This window comes from Larimichthys crocea, chromosome XI (genome assembly GCF_000972845.2).
Source record: "Larimichthys crocea isolate SSNF chromosome XI, L_crocea_2.0, whole genome shotgun sequence".
Lineage (NCBI taxonomy): Eukaryota > Metazoa > Chordata > Actinopteri > Sciaenidae > Larimichthys > Larimichthys crocea.
The window spans coordinates 18,276,719-18,293,331 of NC_040021.1; the positions used below are offsets into that span (position 1 = coordinate 18,276,719).

Below are 16,613 nucleotides of genomic sequence, written 5' to 3' on the forward strand. Positions count from 1 at the left end.
CAGAGTGTTAAGGACACTTCCAGCATCTATCTGTTCACTCACAAACTCCACAAAACAAACTCACTTGTGTTCACAAGTTGGGAAGAAGATGTCCAAGATCTTGACGATGACCGCCGACCCAACAACGCCGATCACCACCACCCACATAACCAGGAAGAAAAGAGGCAGCGACTCGGAGCTGAAGCGCCTCAGACGCTCCCTCACCTCCTCCACCCACTGACACATGGCCTGAGGAGAGGACGGACATGGAGACATGAGCACGTCCTGCTGATACACGGCTCGACTGGTACCACATATTAGAGAAGATGTGCACACATGAAGGACAGAAAAGAAACCAGACTGACTGACTGCGTGCTAATGGAGACATCAGGTATCATAAACTGTACGTAATATGAAACTTCACTGTCACTCCATGTGTCGTGTTACCAAGCCAGAGCTAGTGCTGACTGCAGTAAATACACGTTGGAAATGCAAGGACAAGTGAACAGACACACTCACCTCTAAAATGTAAAAGTACTGGCTCAGTATTAAGTGAGAGCGCTGCAACAGGCAAAAGCGACACTGGCTGCAACATAATCCCAAACAGTTCACTGCCAAAGCATGTCCACTAAAAGTGCTTGTTTTTGCCACTGACACACTTAGACTGATATTTCAACTGTACAAAGCTGGATGTGAAAATATTCTGGCTCTAAACTGTGTTTCTCCTGATGCCTGACCTCTCGCTCCTCTCCTGAAATTTATATTCCATCCACATCTGGAATAAAGGATTTATTTTAACCGAACCAGAGCTGGTGATTGTTGAACCAGTGGAAAGACAAACAAGACAGCTTTGGTGAGTTTTAATATGTTGTAAGAGGTAAAATGTATGTATCAAGTAGGTTTGGTGGTTTGAACATGGCAAACAAAAAATCTATCTCCTTCCTGAATGCTGTCAGACACTTTTAATAACAATCAGAGCCTGTCCGTGACAGAAACAAGCACTTTCACTGGATACATTGATGGTGCGCAATTGCCCATGAAGATTACGTTACAGCCAGACATTGTGCCTTTAATATAGGCATATGTACAACTTCAGCCTTATTGTGGGTCTACATCTGTAGAGTTTTTCAGTGAAGCACAGACGTATCAGTACGAGCTGTGGGAAGCATAAATATTGGATGGATCAGTGCATCACTACAGATAAACTGACTTTCATTCTGTGTTTGTTTCAACAGCCTGATTTCTTGGGAAGTCATCTTTCTCCTCCTGCACCCATCACTGACACCTCTGAGGCAGAACATGTCATCAATAGATCAATAGATCTAGCGTCACGCTTGGCTTACAGAGTAGGATGATATGAATTCTTTGGGCGGAGTTTCCATCTGTATCTGATCCGTCTGGCTCAGCTCTTTGTCATCATATTCATCCTCGTATCTGACATCGTACAGCATGTCGGGGTCCATACGCAGGGGAGTCTCTGGGAGCTTTCCCGGAGCAGCAATCTCCTCCTGGGTGGTCTCTGTGTGCTTCAGGGGGTACTGGCTGGTGGTGTGGGAGATCAGCTGTTCTTCATCTGATTTTAGATGTGGGGAAGAAATAGGCATACACATTAAACCACACTGCTGTTGAGTATCTGTATAATAATAAGAATCAGAAAAAGCACCATGTTTTCATACCTTTTCTAGGACTTGGTGGATCAGTGACAACGACATCATTCTCTCTGGGAATCCTGAAGATCTCACTGTGTCCGATGGGGTAGATATTGGTGAACTGAGCCAGTTTCTGGAAATCTGGGCTCATCAGTATTTTCACCTCACACATGTCAGGCTGCTGGACCTAAAAGATACAAATCCATACAATGTTTAGAACTAAATCCAAAGACTACCATTCATGTACACAGGACATTACTCTATCTGACCCCAAACTTTATGGGGTTTTCTCTAATACAGAGAAGGGATTATCATTATTCTTACATAACAGTTATGTGAAGGGTTATAGGTTTTAAGTTATTCCTTAAAAACAACACATGGGGTTCTGTGGGAATATTCTTTCCGTTCATCCTGATTAAAGCTTCACAAAGGGGAACGGATTGGTGCTGCTTCAAAAATATAAACATCTGAGACAGACTTTCTATTGTTAGTTCCCCAAAACTAAAATTTGACAGTTAGAGCTGTAAGATTCCACGGAGACATTTACCTCTTTGCCCTCCATCTCTATAACTTCACTGAACACCTGCAGAGCTACCACTTCCTCTGAGTCGCTGTACAGCCGGTTCTGGCTCACCATCACCCGGGTGACGGTGGACACCAAGTCTCCAGACTCAAAGTCGCTGCTTCCATTGATGCTGTCTACTGGAAAAATACAATTCAGTGTTTTTTTATGAGCTTAACACTTCATGTTTTAACTTCCAGGGATGGGATTTCAATTCCTTCACCATCAGCTAATGTATCCATCGATTAAACAGCAGAAACTTGATCAATGATCATGTGATTATGGGTTTATGATGTATTATTTATCCAGTGAACGTTCAGATGATGTGCGGGACACTCACAGAGAAGAGCCTGACAGTTGAACCTGGTGACCCCTGACAGCTCCACCGGGATGTCGTTGACCAGCACCTGCTCTTCACCCACCGAAATGTTTAAATTGATCTGGAAGAGCAAAATAACAGCGTGAAGGATCAGCTGATCGGTCGTGTGTCGCATTATAGAAATAAAACCTCACCCCTGTCTGTACATTCACTAAGCACCTTAATTATTAATATCGTAGATATAGCGTTACCTGTAAGTTGTTGGTATCCTGTAGCTGTGTGTCAGTCAGTGTCCCTGCTGTCACGTTGATCAGGATGTTTTCCTGTGGACAAACACAAAACAGAAACCATCAGACGGAACCACCATGTCTGCCAGCCGGATACAAGCGGGGAGCTAACGCCGTGCTAACATCACCGGATTAGAAAACGTCGCCGACACTCGCCGCTTTTCTTCTCACCGTATTCAGCTGCCTGGGCGGCGCCTCGGTGCACGCTACTGAGGCGAAGATAAAAATAAATACAACACTAAGCATCAGCCCCGTCGTTTCCATTTTGACTGTGTTCATCTTCAACACGAGCTGCAGAGCTAAAACAAAAACATTGAGCAAGACGCACGTACTGCGCACGCGCGGGGGTATGTCCCCCAAAAAACACTCCTCTCGCGAGAGCGGGAACGTCAGCATGGCGGTGCTCCTTGAAACGACGCTGGGCGATATAGTGATTGATTTGTTCACAGAGGAGCGGCCGAAAAGTAAGAACATACACACACTAAAGACGTTAAAGACATTTACACACGGCGGAGGAGAGTTTGATGAAGCGGCTGCTCGCGGAGTGAGCTGAGCCGAGGTACAGAATAAGTGGGTGCTAGCTAAGGCTGTTAGCTCGCTTGTGTCCTATTCATGTCTTTATTGAACATCAGCGAACAGCTAATCCACCAGCAACAGCTGGACTGGATTAAACACACACACACACACACACATTTAGCTGTTAGTCCTCAGCTCTGCGCAGACGTTAGCTGTTGTTGTCGTGAGTGTCGGGTTAACTTTAACCTCTGTGCTCTTTACTCCGCAGCTTCTCTAAACTTCCTGAAATTATGCAAGATAAAGTACTACAACTACTGCCTCATCCACAATGTGCAGGTAAAAGTGAACCGTGCCTTCCTAACTTGTTACACGCAGCTGTGAATCAGTGTGAGATGTTTGCAGTAAGAGCGAACAAACCTGGACTCTCCTCCCGGGGGCGCTACAGCCATGTGGACTGGAAGTGGTGACGTCACGGTGTGCCACAGCTTTAAATATAGATACTTTTAATGAGTTTCTTATCTTTTAGCACATTGTATTTGCATATTTATATCCATAGTATATTATCTGTGGTATGTACATCTTGTATAGTGTATATCATATAGATAGACAGATAGACAGACAGACAGACAGACAGACAGACAGACAGACTTTATTTATCCCAAGCTGGGAAATTACAGTGCAGCAGCAGCATTACACACAGTGACAATAGACAACATAAGAATAAAAATATAAGAGCAAACTATACATAATAAAATAGCAATAGTAAATAAAATATATTGTACAAAAGTATATACAGCAGTTTGGCAGTGTTGATTTAGTGCAAATGAAAGAAAGGAGAAATGTGTAAATTATAAATTATGATCTGATTTTTAGCTGTTATTATACAATGTGATGGCATGTGGAAGGAAAGATTTCCTGTATCTGTCCCTTCGACAGCAGAGCTGTAGCAGCCTGTGGGGGAAGCTGCTCCGCTGTCTGTCCACTGTGTGATGGAGAGGGTGCTGTTCATTGTCCATGATGGATAACAGTTTATTCAGCATCCTCCTCTCCACCACAGTCTCAAGAGACTCAAGTCTTAGTCCAAGAACAGAGCCAGCCTTCTTGATGATCTTATCAAGTCTGTTGGTGTCGCTGGCTCTGATGCTGCTGCCCCAACAAACAACAGCAAAGAAGATGGATGGACTAGCTATCTTGTGTGTGTATATATATATATATATATATTTATACATGTGTACATAGTATATATTGCACTTGTTACACATGTATGCACCACCTGCACAGGTTAAATGTATGACATATCCATGTGTATCTATATTATTATTATTATTATTATTATTATTATTATATACTGTTATTATATACTGTTGAAAACAATAACATTACCATCATATCATCAGTATTATTACCATCATCTTGCCACTGCACCTTATCTACCTATTTATCCTTGTCCCTTTCTGTGTTTTTATTTTTATTTCTTGTACCTCAGTATTTTATTCTATTGTGTTTTATTATATTAAAATATACTGGACTGCTATAATGACCTAATTTCCCTTCGGGGATGTCTGAGTTATCTATCTATCCATCTATCCATACATTTTTTTTTTTAATTAGAGGAGTTTGCGTAATTGCCCATGCAGGAATGCAGGAGACTAGCAGGTGTAAAACCAAACAATGCCTGCAACACAACACGTTCTTTTGTTATTGCAGCTCTCGTTCACCAAACTTTGATGACAGAACACACTGTAGTGTGTGTGCGAATTCCTGAAGGGGGGAAAGTGCAGCACACACACAGGATAGATCTGATAGCTGTACCATATAGATATTCTTCCCTTGGTTTGCTTAATGTTGCAGTGATTGTGTTCCGTATATTAATGATTAAAAAACACTCAGAACCAATTCTATTACAGAACAAGGAATCATCAATCATACATAGTAACCACAGTGATTAATGTTTGTAGATGTTACATCTGGCATAGACTGGCATTAATCCATTTATAGAAGTTTATACATGTTATTTGATGTTTTTTATGTGAAGTAGTTAGTTCTTAGAAGATTTAGACTGACTTTGAGTGGCTGGTGGTGGTGGATAGCTCAGTATTGTGTTGTTTATCATCTCACCATATAATCATAATTCACCATAATTGTAGCAGAATACTTAAATTAAAATATTACTTGTTACCTTTTTTGCTAAATAATTCCCAGCATTAAGTGTCTTTGTTTTTTAATTTTTTATGGACTGGAAATAAAGTTATTAAACACAGCAGCAGACCGTATCGTCACAAACCTGATGTGGAGTGTTAACAATGCCGTGACGACGTGTGTGTGTGTCTCCTGTTCAGAGAGACTTCATTGTGCAGACTGGAGATCCCACTGGGACGGGCCGTGGTGGAGAATCTGTCTACAGGTCGGTCATCGTCATCACCGCTGTTGACTTTCGTTTTGACACCACAGACTGAATACTGTGACAAATTTTCTCTCCTGTGTGTGTGTGTGTTTGTGTAGCAAACTGTACGGGGACCAGGCCGGCTTTTTTGATGTAGAGAAAGCGCCACGCATCAGACACAGGAAGAAGGGGACGGTGTCCATGGTGAACAATGGAAGCGATCAGCATGGTTCTCAGGTGAATACACTCACACTGTTGTTTCCCTGCAAGTTCCAGAAAGCTTGATTCACTTTAGCATAACGCATATCAAATTCACAGATTAGATGTTCCCTGTGGCATGTCTGAAGACATGAGATGCTTCGTCTGTTAATGCTTAATCTCTTAATCAGTTCCTTATTACCACGGCTGACAACTTGGACTACCTGGATGGCGTCCATACTGTGTTTGGGGAGGTGTCAGAAGGCATGGACGTCTTGGCCAAAATTAATGAAACTTTTGTGGACAAGGACTTTGTGCCATTTCAGGATATCAGGTGATTAAAGACAAACCACCTGTCTAGCTTATGTTATAGCAACCCCTGTGTTCAAGAATGCATTTATTATTACTCAGAAATATATTCAGTGGTGAGATGAGAATGTTATTCTGCTGCAGGATAAACCACACAGTCATCCTGGATGACCCTTTTGATGACCCTCCTAACTTGCCAGTGCCTGATCGATCACCTGAGCCCACCAAAGAGCAGCTTGATGTGAGTGTAGTGCCACTCTTCAGTCCTGCTCAGCACCCCTCACATGGACCAATAAATATGAACAATATACGTCCATATTATCTGTACAGAATATATTGTCTAAATAACTCCAGCTGTGTCTGTGCAGAGCGGCCGAATCGGAGCAGATGAGGTGATCGACGATACGGATGGGAAAGGAGCTGAGGAGCTGGAGGAGAGGTTGAAGGAGAAAGAAGCCAAGACTCAGGCCATCCTGCTGGAGATGGTGAGAAAAAGAAATCTGCCCTCGGCCTTCAACTGAAGATACGAAATCTGCAGTCTATAACATCTTCTGTCATACATTCCTCCAGGTGGGTGACCTCCCCGACGCAGATATGAGGCCTCCAGAGAACGTGCTGTTTGTGTGCAAACTGAACCCAGTGACCACGGACGAGGACCTGGAGATCATCTTTTCCCGCTTTGGGACCATAAAAAGGTGACGCTAACCTCCTAAGATCTACATAATGCCAGTTTGTATTCTAGAAGGTAGAAATGATTTGTGCATGTGAACATTGTATATGTGCTTACATGTTAAACTCTTCTTGTTGTGTGCAGCTGTGAGATCATCAGAGACTGGAAGAGTGGAGATTCCCTCTGCTACGCTTTCATCGAGTTTGAAAAGGTGGGCATCTTACCTGTTTACAATATCTAAATAAACTGTACATGTGCGCTACAATTGTGTATTCAAAGTATGTGGGACTTTTCTTTCTGAGAGTGAGATTATGAACAGATAGGGTGTGACAGATAGCCTAGTTTAGCAGAAGGATTTTGAGCAGAGGAAACATCCTAGTTCTGTCCACAGTGAACAAAATGTTTGCTAACATGCAGAGTATGTTTGTTCGGTCTGTGACACCGTGTCTATGTAAATAACAACCAGTTTGCTCATCACGGTGTGGTAAGCAGATTTGTTCTTGTACCTGTACTCCCTGATATCATGCTATTCACTCTGTAGCTGGAGGCAGAGCATGAACGTGTTCTGGACTGAGCCAGACTCCACACACACACACACACACAAGAATATTTCATACTGTAAAGTGTTGAATCAACACTTAAATATGTCCAATTAGGGTTGCTTGACAAGATGCTAATAAAGATTAATTATTAATGTTTTATTAGAAATATATATGTATTCCTTTGTTTGTTGATATAGATGATTGGAATATTACATTCTAACATATTAATCAGGATTTTACGTTCAGTCTTTATGTGTGTGATATTTTACATGTAGTGAAAGTAACAGATGGAAAAACCCCTGCAGGATGTGAATAATGGAAGTCATGAACTCAACTGTTTGTTCTTGTTATGATGTGTTGTTAATCATCACATGAGCTGATGGAGGCATGATAGAGAAGTATTATTATAGAGATAGGAGAGTTGTATAAATATATAAAAGTATATTTACTTTGAAGCTGGTACATTGTTGGCCAGCTGTCCATCATGGAAGTCAAACTTTACTCTCTCTTACTGTCTGATGGTGATGCCTGTGGGTTTTTAGCTCTTTTCTGCTGTCTGGAGGTAAACTTACACAAGTTAATGAGGAACACCATCAGTGGATTGAACTGGTTATTGTAAATCCTCTGTAGACCATGTCTGTTCTCAGAACGCATTGAACAATAGACCATGAATAAAAGCAGACAACCCCTGAGATGGCATGCAGCAATAATATCATGAATGATTGTGCTATGAATATTTAAACCTTTAGTGGGCACTGGGGAGCTATAATCCAGGAGGGGAGCATGCTATTGAATGTGTCTTTATCTGGCCACAGCTAATCTCACATACTACGGCTACCTCGTATTTTGTGCACATTTATGTGTGCTGAAGGCCGTCTTGTGGTTGCGATGATTCACAAAATGATTTTACTGACTGCTCTGTTTTCTACCCACATTGAGTCTTCCTAACCCGCTCATAAGGGTGCAGTTAAACCTATTTAGGTCAGCACCTAGCAGAAGACATTTTAGGAAATTGGCTAGAATAAAAACAAGGCTTTCAGAGTATGCTGTAGGCCGCATTTTGGTGTGGGTATCATATAAGCTCAGCATTGCAAATCTGAGCCAAAAGCCCAGCCTGTATATTAAGGAAAAATGGCAGCCAGGGGTTTTTCCACAGTGTATTTTATTCAAATTCCTGCTGCAGACAGATACCTTCTTACAGCTCAACAAACATATAAACTCAACACTTCTGTTTGCTCCCAAATTTCACAAGTTGAAGTAAAATACCGACACAAACACAAAATGTTTATTCCTCATGTAGAAAAATAAATATTTTGTGTCTTTTACTTCAACTCATCAGCAAGTACTCTTTTTTTAACACTTTTTTTATTGGGGTTTTCAGAGATTAACATACAAACAATATTTTGACATATCAATATATACCAATGACACATATACATAAAAAAAAACACGAGAAGCGACAGAAATGGAGGAGGATATCTACTCAGTGCTGTCTTCATATTAACATCAGGATAAATTGCGGGAAGTGTTGGATTACTTCTGTCGAAGTAATCTATAAAGAGGTGCCAGATTTGATGGAATTTGTCTTCACACCCTCTCAATGAGAATAAAAAAAATTTAACAGTAGATGCTGCATAACATCTTTCAAAAGGGCAGAGTGAGTCGGGGGTCGAGCTTGCTTCCAGTTTTGTAAAATCAGTCTATGAGCAAGTAGTTTAACAATGGTTTTGCTTATCAGGCACACAGTGTGAGATTAGGCAAAGAGGCCTTCCCATCAGTGTGTTGAAATTGCACTGGTTTGGCACTTCATATCAAATGTCTCCTCTATAAACACAGTCAGTGAAGGCTTCGCTTGTTCACAGGTATCTGATGGCAGATAAAAAGTGAAGGAGGTTTTTGGAGCGGGTTCATTCGCTGTCACTTGGGCTGTTGAGAATGACAACAAAGAGAAAGTTTAAATTTTGACTTCATGCTGGACATTTTTGTTCATATGTATGTATGTATGTGTGTATGTGTGTGTATGTATGTATGTATGTGTGTGTGTGTGTGTGTGTGTGTGTGTGTGTATATATATATATACATACATACATACATACACCCTACAATACACACACACACACACACACACACACACACACACACACACACACACACATATGTTGTTTGTAATTAAGAGTGTGGCCAATTTGAGTGACAGGTGGCTGGTTAAATTGGTTTTATGCTTTGTGTCTCCAGCAAGAAGACTGTGAAAAGGCCTACTTCAAAATGGACAATGTGCTCATTGATGATCGACGCATTCACGTAGACTTCAGCCAGTCAGTTGCGAAGATCAAATGGAAAGGGAAAGGTATTAAAGCCTGTGTGGTGTGCATGTTTGAAATATTTCTCTGTTTGTTCTGATGGCTGTGCCAATGTAAACCATGTTTCTATATTTAGTGTTATTGTCCTCCTCACCTTGAATAACTTGTACAATGTTTTTCTAAGCAGAGATCTTACAATGGCCTGTCTGTTTTCTAGGTGGGAAATATACTAAAGATGACTTTAAAGCCTACGAGAAGGACGTGGAGAGCCGATCCAAACTGGCTCTCAAGGATCAAGTGAAGCCTAAACAAGAGTATCCTTATGTGTTAATAGCCTGTAATTTAATTTTCCAGTTTTCCAACTTCATGTCATAACATATCAGCCTGCAGTATTTAACTGTGCAGCCTCTGTTGTGGTGGACATTCCATGTTTTTTTGTTTTTTTTTCCAGAGTTTGATTTGGCAAATTTTTGAGCATTGACTTTTTCAACTTCCTGGAGATTTCCATAACTTTCCCGAAAGTTCAAAGTACGACCTGCTAATTGAGGAGGAAGAGGTGGCAACAAGTCATCAGAAGAAACACAAGGACAAGAGGCATCACCATCATTCAGATGACGAGGACAACAGGAAGTCCAAAAAGCACAAGGTATCTTCTCTGTCACACCTTTCACATGTTCCATACACTTTTAAAATGCCTCAGCCCAACACGACAATATTGTGATGTTGTGTTGTGATCATTATCAGGACAGAGTACATTACTATGCATTTTCTTTTCTGCTGCGTCATAGGTTAAAAAAAAGAAAACCCCACAGTTTATTCTGACCTTTCAGAGTATACAAATGATGAATGATACAAATTATCTGGATTCTGATTGACACTTTCACCTCTAATGAGCCATGGCTAAAGTATGTGCTGTAAATCAGTGTGTGTTTATTTTGTGACCTGCTATAGGTTCCTTGGTAATCGAATGTCAGTCAAGCGGGTTGAGATGAGCTCAGATGGGTTTCATCATCATTCAGCCCGCTGCCATTGCGACACACACAGAAGTAGATCCTACAACAGTTGAATATGCTGAGCATAACTGTTAAACAGCGCTACTAGGGTGCTACTTAGAAACGTCGACTCCAGGCAAGCGCATCAGCAGTTAAAGACACACCTTCAGTCAGGTATCTCTGTTGTAATAGTTACAAATAGCTGACGTACCAAATCAAGCCAAACCAAGCTGACATACGTATTAAAAAAGTGCTTGAAGGAAATGCCTCGGGAGGAGCCGTATTCCATTTAAGGGCTTTCCCTGTCCGTGATGAAAGCATTTAGAAAACAAGTGAGCACTAGAATCAGGAAATAATGTTCAAATTGACGTAAGGAAGAAACTACAACAGGGAACGACGTGCCACCAACAAACTGTTTTGTTGGTGGCACGTTGAGTCGCATTGTTAGAGGCGGCACACACAGCAGCAGGTTATCAAATAAAAATCATTTTAATTGTATAGCCCAGTAAAGTACAAAGGCAAAGTACATTTGCCTCGGAGGGCTTTACAATATGTACAGGGAGTGACATCCTCTGTCCTCAGACCCTTGGTTCAAGTGAGGAAAAACTTGCCCACAAAAAACCCTTTTAGCAGGGAAAAAAGGTGGAAGAGAGAGGGAGAAAGAAAGAAGACTTCATCTTCAACCAGTACCGTGCCTGACTAGGCATAACCCTGAAAGAGACAGATCCCTAACTATAAGCTCTATCAAAAAGGAAAGTCTTAAGTCTACTTTTAAAGGGGTTGACCATGTCTGCCTGTCCGAACCTAGAATGGTAGTTTGTTCCACAGAAAAGGAGCTTGATACCTAAAAGCTCAGGCTCCTAATCTACTTTTGGAAACTATAGGAACCACAAGGAACCCAGTGTCCTGAGAGCGCAGTGTTCTAGAGGGGGAGTAAGGTACTATGAGCTCTTTTAGATATGATGGTGCCTGACCATGTAGAGCTTTGTATGTAAGGGGAAGAATTTTAAATTTTATTCTAGATTTAACAGGTAGCAGTGCAAGAAAGCCAAAATGGGAGAGATGTGATCTCTGATCTTGGTTCCTGTCAGAACACGTGCAGCAGCATTCTGAATTAACTGCAAAGTCCTAAGAGACTTATTAGAGCAGCCTGATAACAAAGAGTTACAATAGTCCAGCTTAGAAGTAACAAATGCGTGGACTAGTTTTTCTGCATCAGCTTGAGACATGATGCGTCTGATTTTGGCGATGTTACGTAAGTAGAAGAATGCAGTCCTCAAAATTTGGTTTATGTGGACGTTAAAAGACAAATTCTGGTCAAAAACAACTCCAAGATTCTTTACGGTGGAGCTGGAGGCCATGACAAACTTTGGTATGCATGGAGGATTCATCATTGACGTGAACAAACTGAGATCGATCTAAGAAATACGTCTTAAACCAGCTTAGGGCGGTTCCTTTGATGCCAGTTTGATGTTCCAGTCTCTGTAAAAAAAATTGATGATCAATGGTGTCAAATGCAGCACTAAGACCTAACAGGACAAGTACAGATATGAGTCCTGACCTCCTAATGGTCTGATGCCATTAGGAGGTCATTTGTAACTTTGACTAATGTGGCCTCTGTGCTATGATGCACTCTAAATCCTGACTGAAAATCCTCAAATAGACTATTGTTATGGAGAAAGTCACACAGCTGATTAGCTACAGCTTTCTCAAGTATCTTAGACAGAAAGGGAAGGTTTGATATCGGTGTGTAGTTGGCTAAGACCTCTGGGTCTAGAGTGGGCTTTTTAAGAAGAGGTTTAATTACAGCTACCTTAAAGGACTGTGGTACATATCCTGATAATAAAGACAGATTAATCATATCAATAAAGAAGGACTAACTAGAGGTAAAACATCCTTGAGCAGCCTGATTGGGATGGGGTCTAAGAGACAGGTTGACGGCTTGGATGAAGAAATTATTGTTTATTTGATGAAGGTCGATGGTAGAAAAACAGTCTAAATATATATCAGGTTTTACAGCTGTTTCCAAACTTGCTGTATCATAATGCAGTTCAATGCCTGTTGAGGGCAAGTAATAGTTATGATTTTATCAGATTTATCAGCATACTTATTATCTTGAGTAACTCTCTCATACCTGGTCACGGAAGTAAAAAAGAGCTGTTCCTGATAACTCTCTGAACAGGTCCCTGCATGCATCCAGACATGCAAACACACACACACACACTCCACCTTCTGCTGTACTGCACCCTTTTTGCATTTCATTTGATATGTCCTAGGACAGATGTAGACTGGAAACAACGAGGGGGACAAAAAGATCTGTGACCTACAACAAATGTCAAACTGGGGACATAACATTATGTTTGTGTTAATTTGTCCTGTACACATGACATCTATTGCACGTCTGTACGCCCTGGGAGAGGGATCCCTCCCCTGTGGCTCTTCCTGAGGTTTCTTCCACCTTTTTTCCCTGTTAAAGGTTTTTTGTGGGCAAGTTTTTCCTCACTCGAACCGAGGGTCTAAGGACAGAGGGTGTCACTCCCTGTACAGATTGTAAAGCCCTCTGAGGCAAATGTACTTTAGGCTATACAAATAAAATTGATTTGATTTGATAACGACCACATCCAGCACAACACCCTGAGTATCAGAGAGAGAGTTCATGATTGTTTTTTGCCAGATCATCTTCACAAGACGACATAATTATTACAATATTCTTTGACACAAATGTCAGTGGAAAATGTGATATCGTGACAGCCATAGTCTGTAAATGCACATTGTGTCTCAAATGTAATAAACATCCAGAGCCTATCCCAGCTGACTTTGGACGAGAGGCTGACAATTTGCCAGTTCATCACAGGTCACATAGAGACAAACAACCATTCAAACTCACATTCACACCTATGGCCAGTTTAGAGTCATCAATTAAATTGTTATGGTCATGTCTTTGGACTGTGGGAGGAAGCTGGAGTACCCAGAGAGAACCCACACAGACAGAGGGAGAACATGCAAACTCCACACAGAAAGCCAAGGTTTAAACCAGGAACTTTAATGCTGTGAGGCGATGCAGTTGCAATTGCATTTTCCAAAATCTCCTACATGAATAATTTTGGATATCGAGCCCTTATTGGAGAAATCTTTTCAGGTATATTGCCCAAATTCTCATATTAAATTCAGATATTTGTGTAATTCTGTAAAGATATCATCAATTACATTTCCGATATGTTCCACCCTCTCAATGATAATGGTATCCGGTCCGAGTCCTGATAATTGAGGAAGGGCTTTGGTGGTTCCTGTCAGCAGTGGGTTTGCCGCCACTTCCTCTGTCCCTGTCTGTTTTATTGTGTTTGCATGCAAGGTGTTTCCTGACTGGTGGCCTGATGTCGCTCAAGTCTTATCCAGGCTGTTTATATCGACCTTTGATATTTTGAGTATCCTTGTTGTCATCTACCCTACACACATGGCAGACAATATGTTATTTAAGTGATAGAAGAAAGGTGTGACTGCAAACATGCAACAGGCTACTTCAAATACAAGAGGTTCAGTGACACACTACATGACACACACAACGTGACTGTCTGCAAACACTTCATTCTTAAGGAGTTGGAATAATAAAAAGAAGAATGTGGTGCAGCAATAAAATAGAAGAAAATTTGAAGACATGATGAATTGATGAAACAATAGATGTATCTATGTACAATGTCAGCATGTATAAGTTTTAAAAAAAACCTCAGGAAACTGTAACCAGCATCATGTACAATTTACTATGTTAGTGCCACAATAATGAGTCAGCCAGCTCAGCATGTTTGTTCTATGTGCCTCCTCGTTCTTCCTGCTTTACCAGTATTTATTTTGTTTTTGATTTCAGTCTAAGAATCCTTTATCTCTACTGCCTTTTGTCACGTGAAACCACATTAGGCCTCACATTACAGAAGAATATGCCAAAGATCTGCTTAATTTCATGGTGAATGGCTAACGCTGCAGTTCTCTTGATCATCATGGAGCTGACATTTAGACTGGTCACAGCAGGCAAAGTACAGGTGTTACTTATGGCAGATAAGTATATCAGATGTCCCAGTAAGCCATGACATGGTGTCTGTAAGTGCCTAGACCTGGCTGATAAATCATGATCAGCATGTGACTTAAACATGACCAAAGCTTCAGCTCCACTAAAGAGACCAAATATCCATATATGAAAGCAGCAACTCTGTGTGGAGCGAGAGGAGACCGTAATCTTAATCATATTAACACATGAAACAAAAGAAAGGTCTGTTTTCTGTATTGTTTTCATTGAAGTTTGACAGTTGCTCTTTTCATTCCATCATCTTGCTGCGTACCAATGTCTGATATTCACACGAGACAGCAAAGGTTAGAGATTCACATTAACTCAGTTATTTTCCCGGAAATGAGGTTAAAATTTGTTCAACATTCATATCGAAACTTGACTCAAGTAAGCCAGCCGGTACAATATGTCGAACCTAAAAACAAAGCAGCTTAATTTTGTTATTAAATAATAAAAACCTGTTTTCTGCTGTGAAAAAGGCCAAAGAAGGAGCAGATGACACTGATGAGAAAGGGTTGATTGTTCAAAAATGGGTGGTGGTGTTCAGTTACTCTTTTTAGTTATACCTAGAAGTGCACTTTGAGGTTTCCACTGAAGATGCATTGTTTCCAGAAAGTAAGTATTTCCAGGAAGTGCTGATCCCTGTTTCATGCCCTTGCACTGCTTCAGTCTCTAAACAGATGCTGTGGTTAGTGTGGGCACCCACAGCCACAGCAGAGAAATCCTCTGCCCACTGTTATTACACTGTCCTATAAAGACTACGAATTACGTACTTTTGTTATTGTATCCTAATTATAATAAATCTCACCGACTTATTTGAAAATGTCTTCTGAACAACAGTGATGTTTGACAATACTTTCTCAAAACATTCCACAGCTCTCGTGTTGTTTTTAATCAGTTAAATGTTAGGTGATGGAGAACTAAAGTGTAACACCAAAGGAGTCAAGCTACAGTCTTAAACACAACCTTACATGCCTATTTTTTACAGATTTGTCTTTCTCATTAACAGTCTTTACTCTGTCTCATGTCTCTAATCTTCTCTGATATTTCCAGGACAACGATGATAGTCGGCGAGATAGGAAGATGGCACGCCAGCGCTCTCGATCCCGCTCAGGTTCCCGCTCCAGAGACAGAGACCGAGACAGAGACCACAAACACAGCAAGTCCCGGGGCAAACATGGGAAAGAGAGCCGCGATAAAGGCCACAGAGACAGGAGCCGGAGCCGGAGCCAGAGCCACTCCTCCAAGAAGTCCAAGGATAAAGACAGGAGTAGATACAGATGAGAGGAGGGAAGATGGATCTTTTTGTGACAGCAGAGTGGAGTCATGACCTTTATTCAGCATGAGTTATATGACATTTAAACATTCACGAGCTAAACTTCCTTTAAAATCATTTGATGATCAGCTCTGTCACATTGTCTCCAAGAACAGACATGTTTGAGAAGTTTTTATATGTATATTAAAAAGGTTTCAAATTCCCCAAATTGTGACATTTGTATGATCTTTCACCAAATATTTATTTAACTTGAATTCCACAACAGACTTAGTTTACTTCCTCTGCACCTTCCTCCCCCTCCTCCTCTCACACACTAATTTAGAACAATTCTGTTGATGATTAATATGTCACCTATTACTTTAGTTTGGTAACAGGTGGGGTTTTCATCAAATATGCTCATGGAACATTGTGGGGTGGATTTCCTCTGAGGGAATTCACTGGTGTCTCCCTCCACCCACACCCACCTCACAGAGCACCTCACAGCACAAAGTGAAAGCAAACAAGCAATTCAAGACAAGTGTTAGATGAATGTTTTATTTGTGAGCCAATAAGATAAAAATGCTATAGCAGGCAT

General features: G+C 41.0%; 2 protein-coding genes across 4 annotated transcripts in view; one reads left to right on the forward strand and one right to left on the reverse strand.

The window, feature by feature from the left end:
• ginm1 (glycoprotein integral membrane 1) overlaps positions 1-3,216 on the reverse strand; it is a 5,501-nt gene extending 2,285 nt beyond the window's left edge. Inside the window, exons 1-7 of one of the 2 annotated variants that reach the window (XM_010730030.3) lie at positions 2,968-3,216; positions 2,761-2,832; positions 2,531-2,630; positions 2,176-2,327; positions 1,656-1,815; positions 1,323-1,552; positions 65-228 (exon numbers count right to left, since the gene is read on the reverse strand). In XM_010730030.3, coding sequence (XP_010728332.2) covers positions 65-228; positions 1,323-1,552; positions 1,656-1,815; positions 2,176-2,327; positions 2,531-2,630; positions 2,761-2,832; positions 2,968-3,192 — 1,103 coding nt within the window. In that variant the 5' untranslated portion in view covers positions 3,193-3,216. Of the gene's footprint in view, positions 1-64; positions 229-1,322; positions 1,553-1,655; positions 1,816-2,175; positions 2,331-2,530; positions 2,631-2,760; positions 2,833-2,967 lie in introns of both variants that reach the window. The other variant, XM_010730029.3, reaches the window with a different exon arrangement.
• On the forward strand, positions 3,118-16,247 carry ppil4 (peptidylprolyl isomerase (cyclophilin)-like 4). 2 transcript variants are annotated; one of them, XM_010730031.3, is made up of 13 exons: positions 3,118-3,260; positions 3,581-3,648; positions 5,652-5,716; positions 5,815-5,932; positions 6,085-6,227; positions 6,347-6,443; positions 6,571-6,687; positions 6,773-6,897; positions 7,017-7,083; positions 9,650-9,761; positions 9,932-10,028; positions 10,237-10,360; positions 15,817-16,247. In XM_010730031.3, exons 1-13 carry the CDS (start codon positions 3,146-3,148, stop codon positions 16,045-16,047), a joined length of 1,479 nt encoding a protein of 492 aa, XP_010728333.2. In that variant the 5' UTR covers positions 3,118-3,145; the 3' UTR covers positions 16,048-16,247. The 2 variants fall into 2 exon arrangements, with proteins under 2 accessions (XP_010728333.2, XP_027139989.1); XM_027284188.1 differs by lacking the exons at positions 10,237-10,360; positions 15,817-16,247 and adding an exon at positions 10,166-10,182 and having other exon boundaries at positions 9,932-10,051.
• The last annotated feature ends 366 nt before the right edge of the window (positions 16,248-16,613 follow it).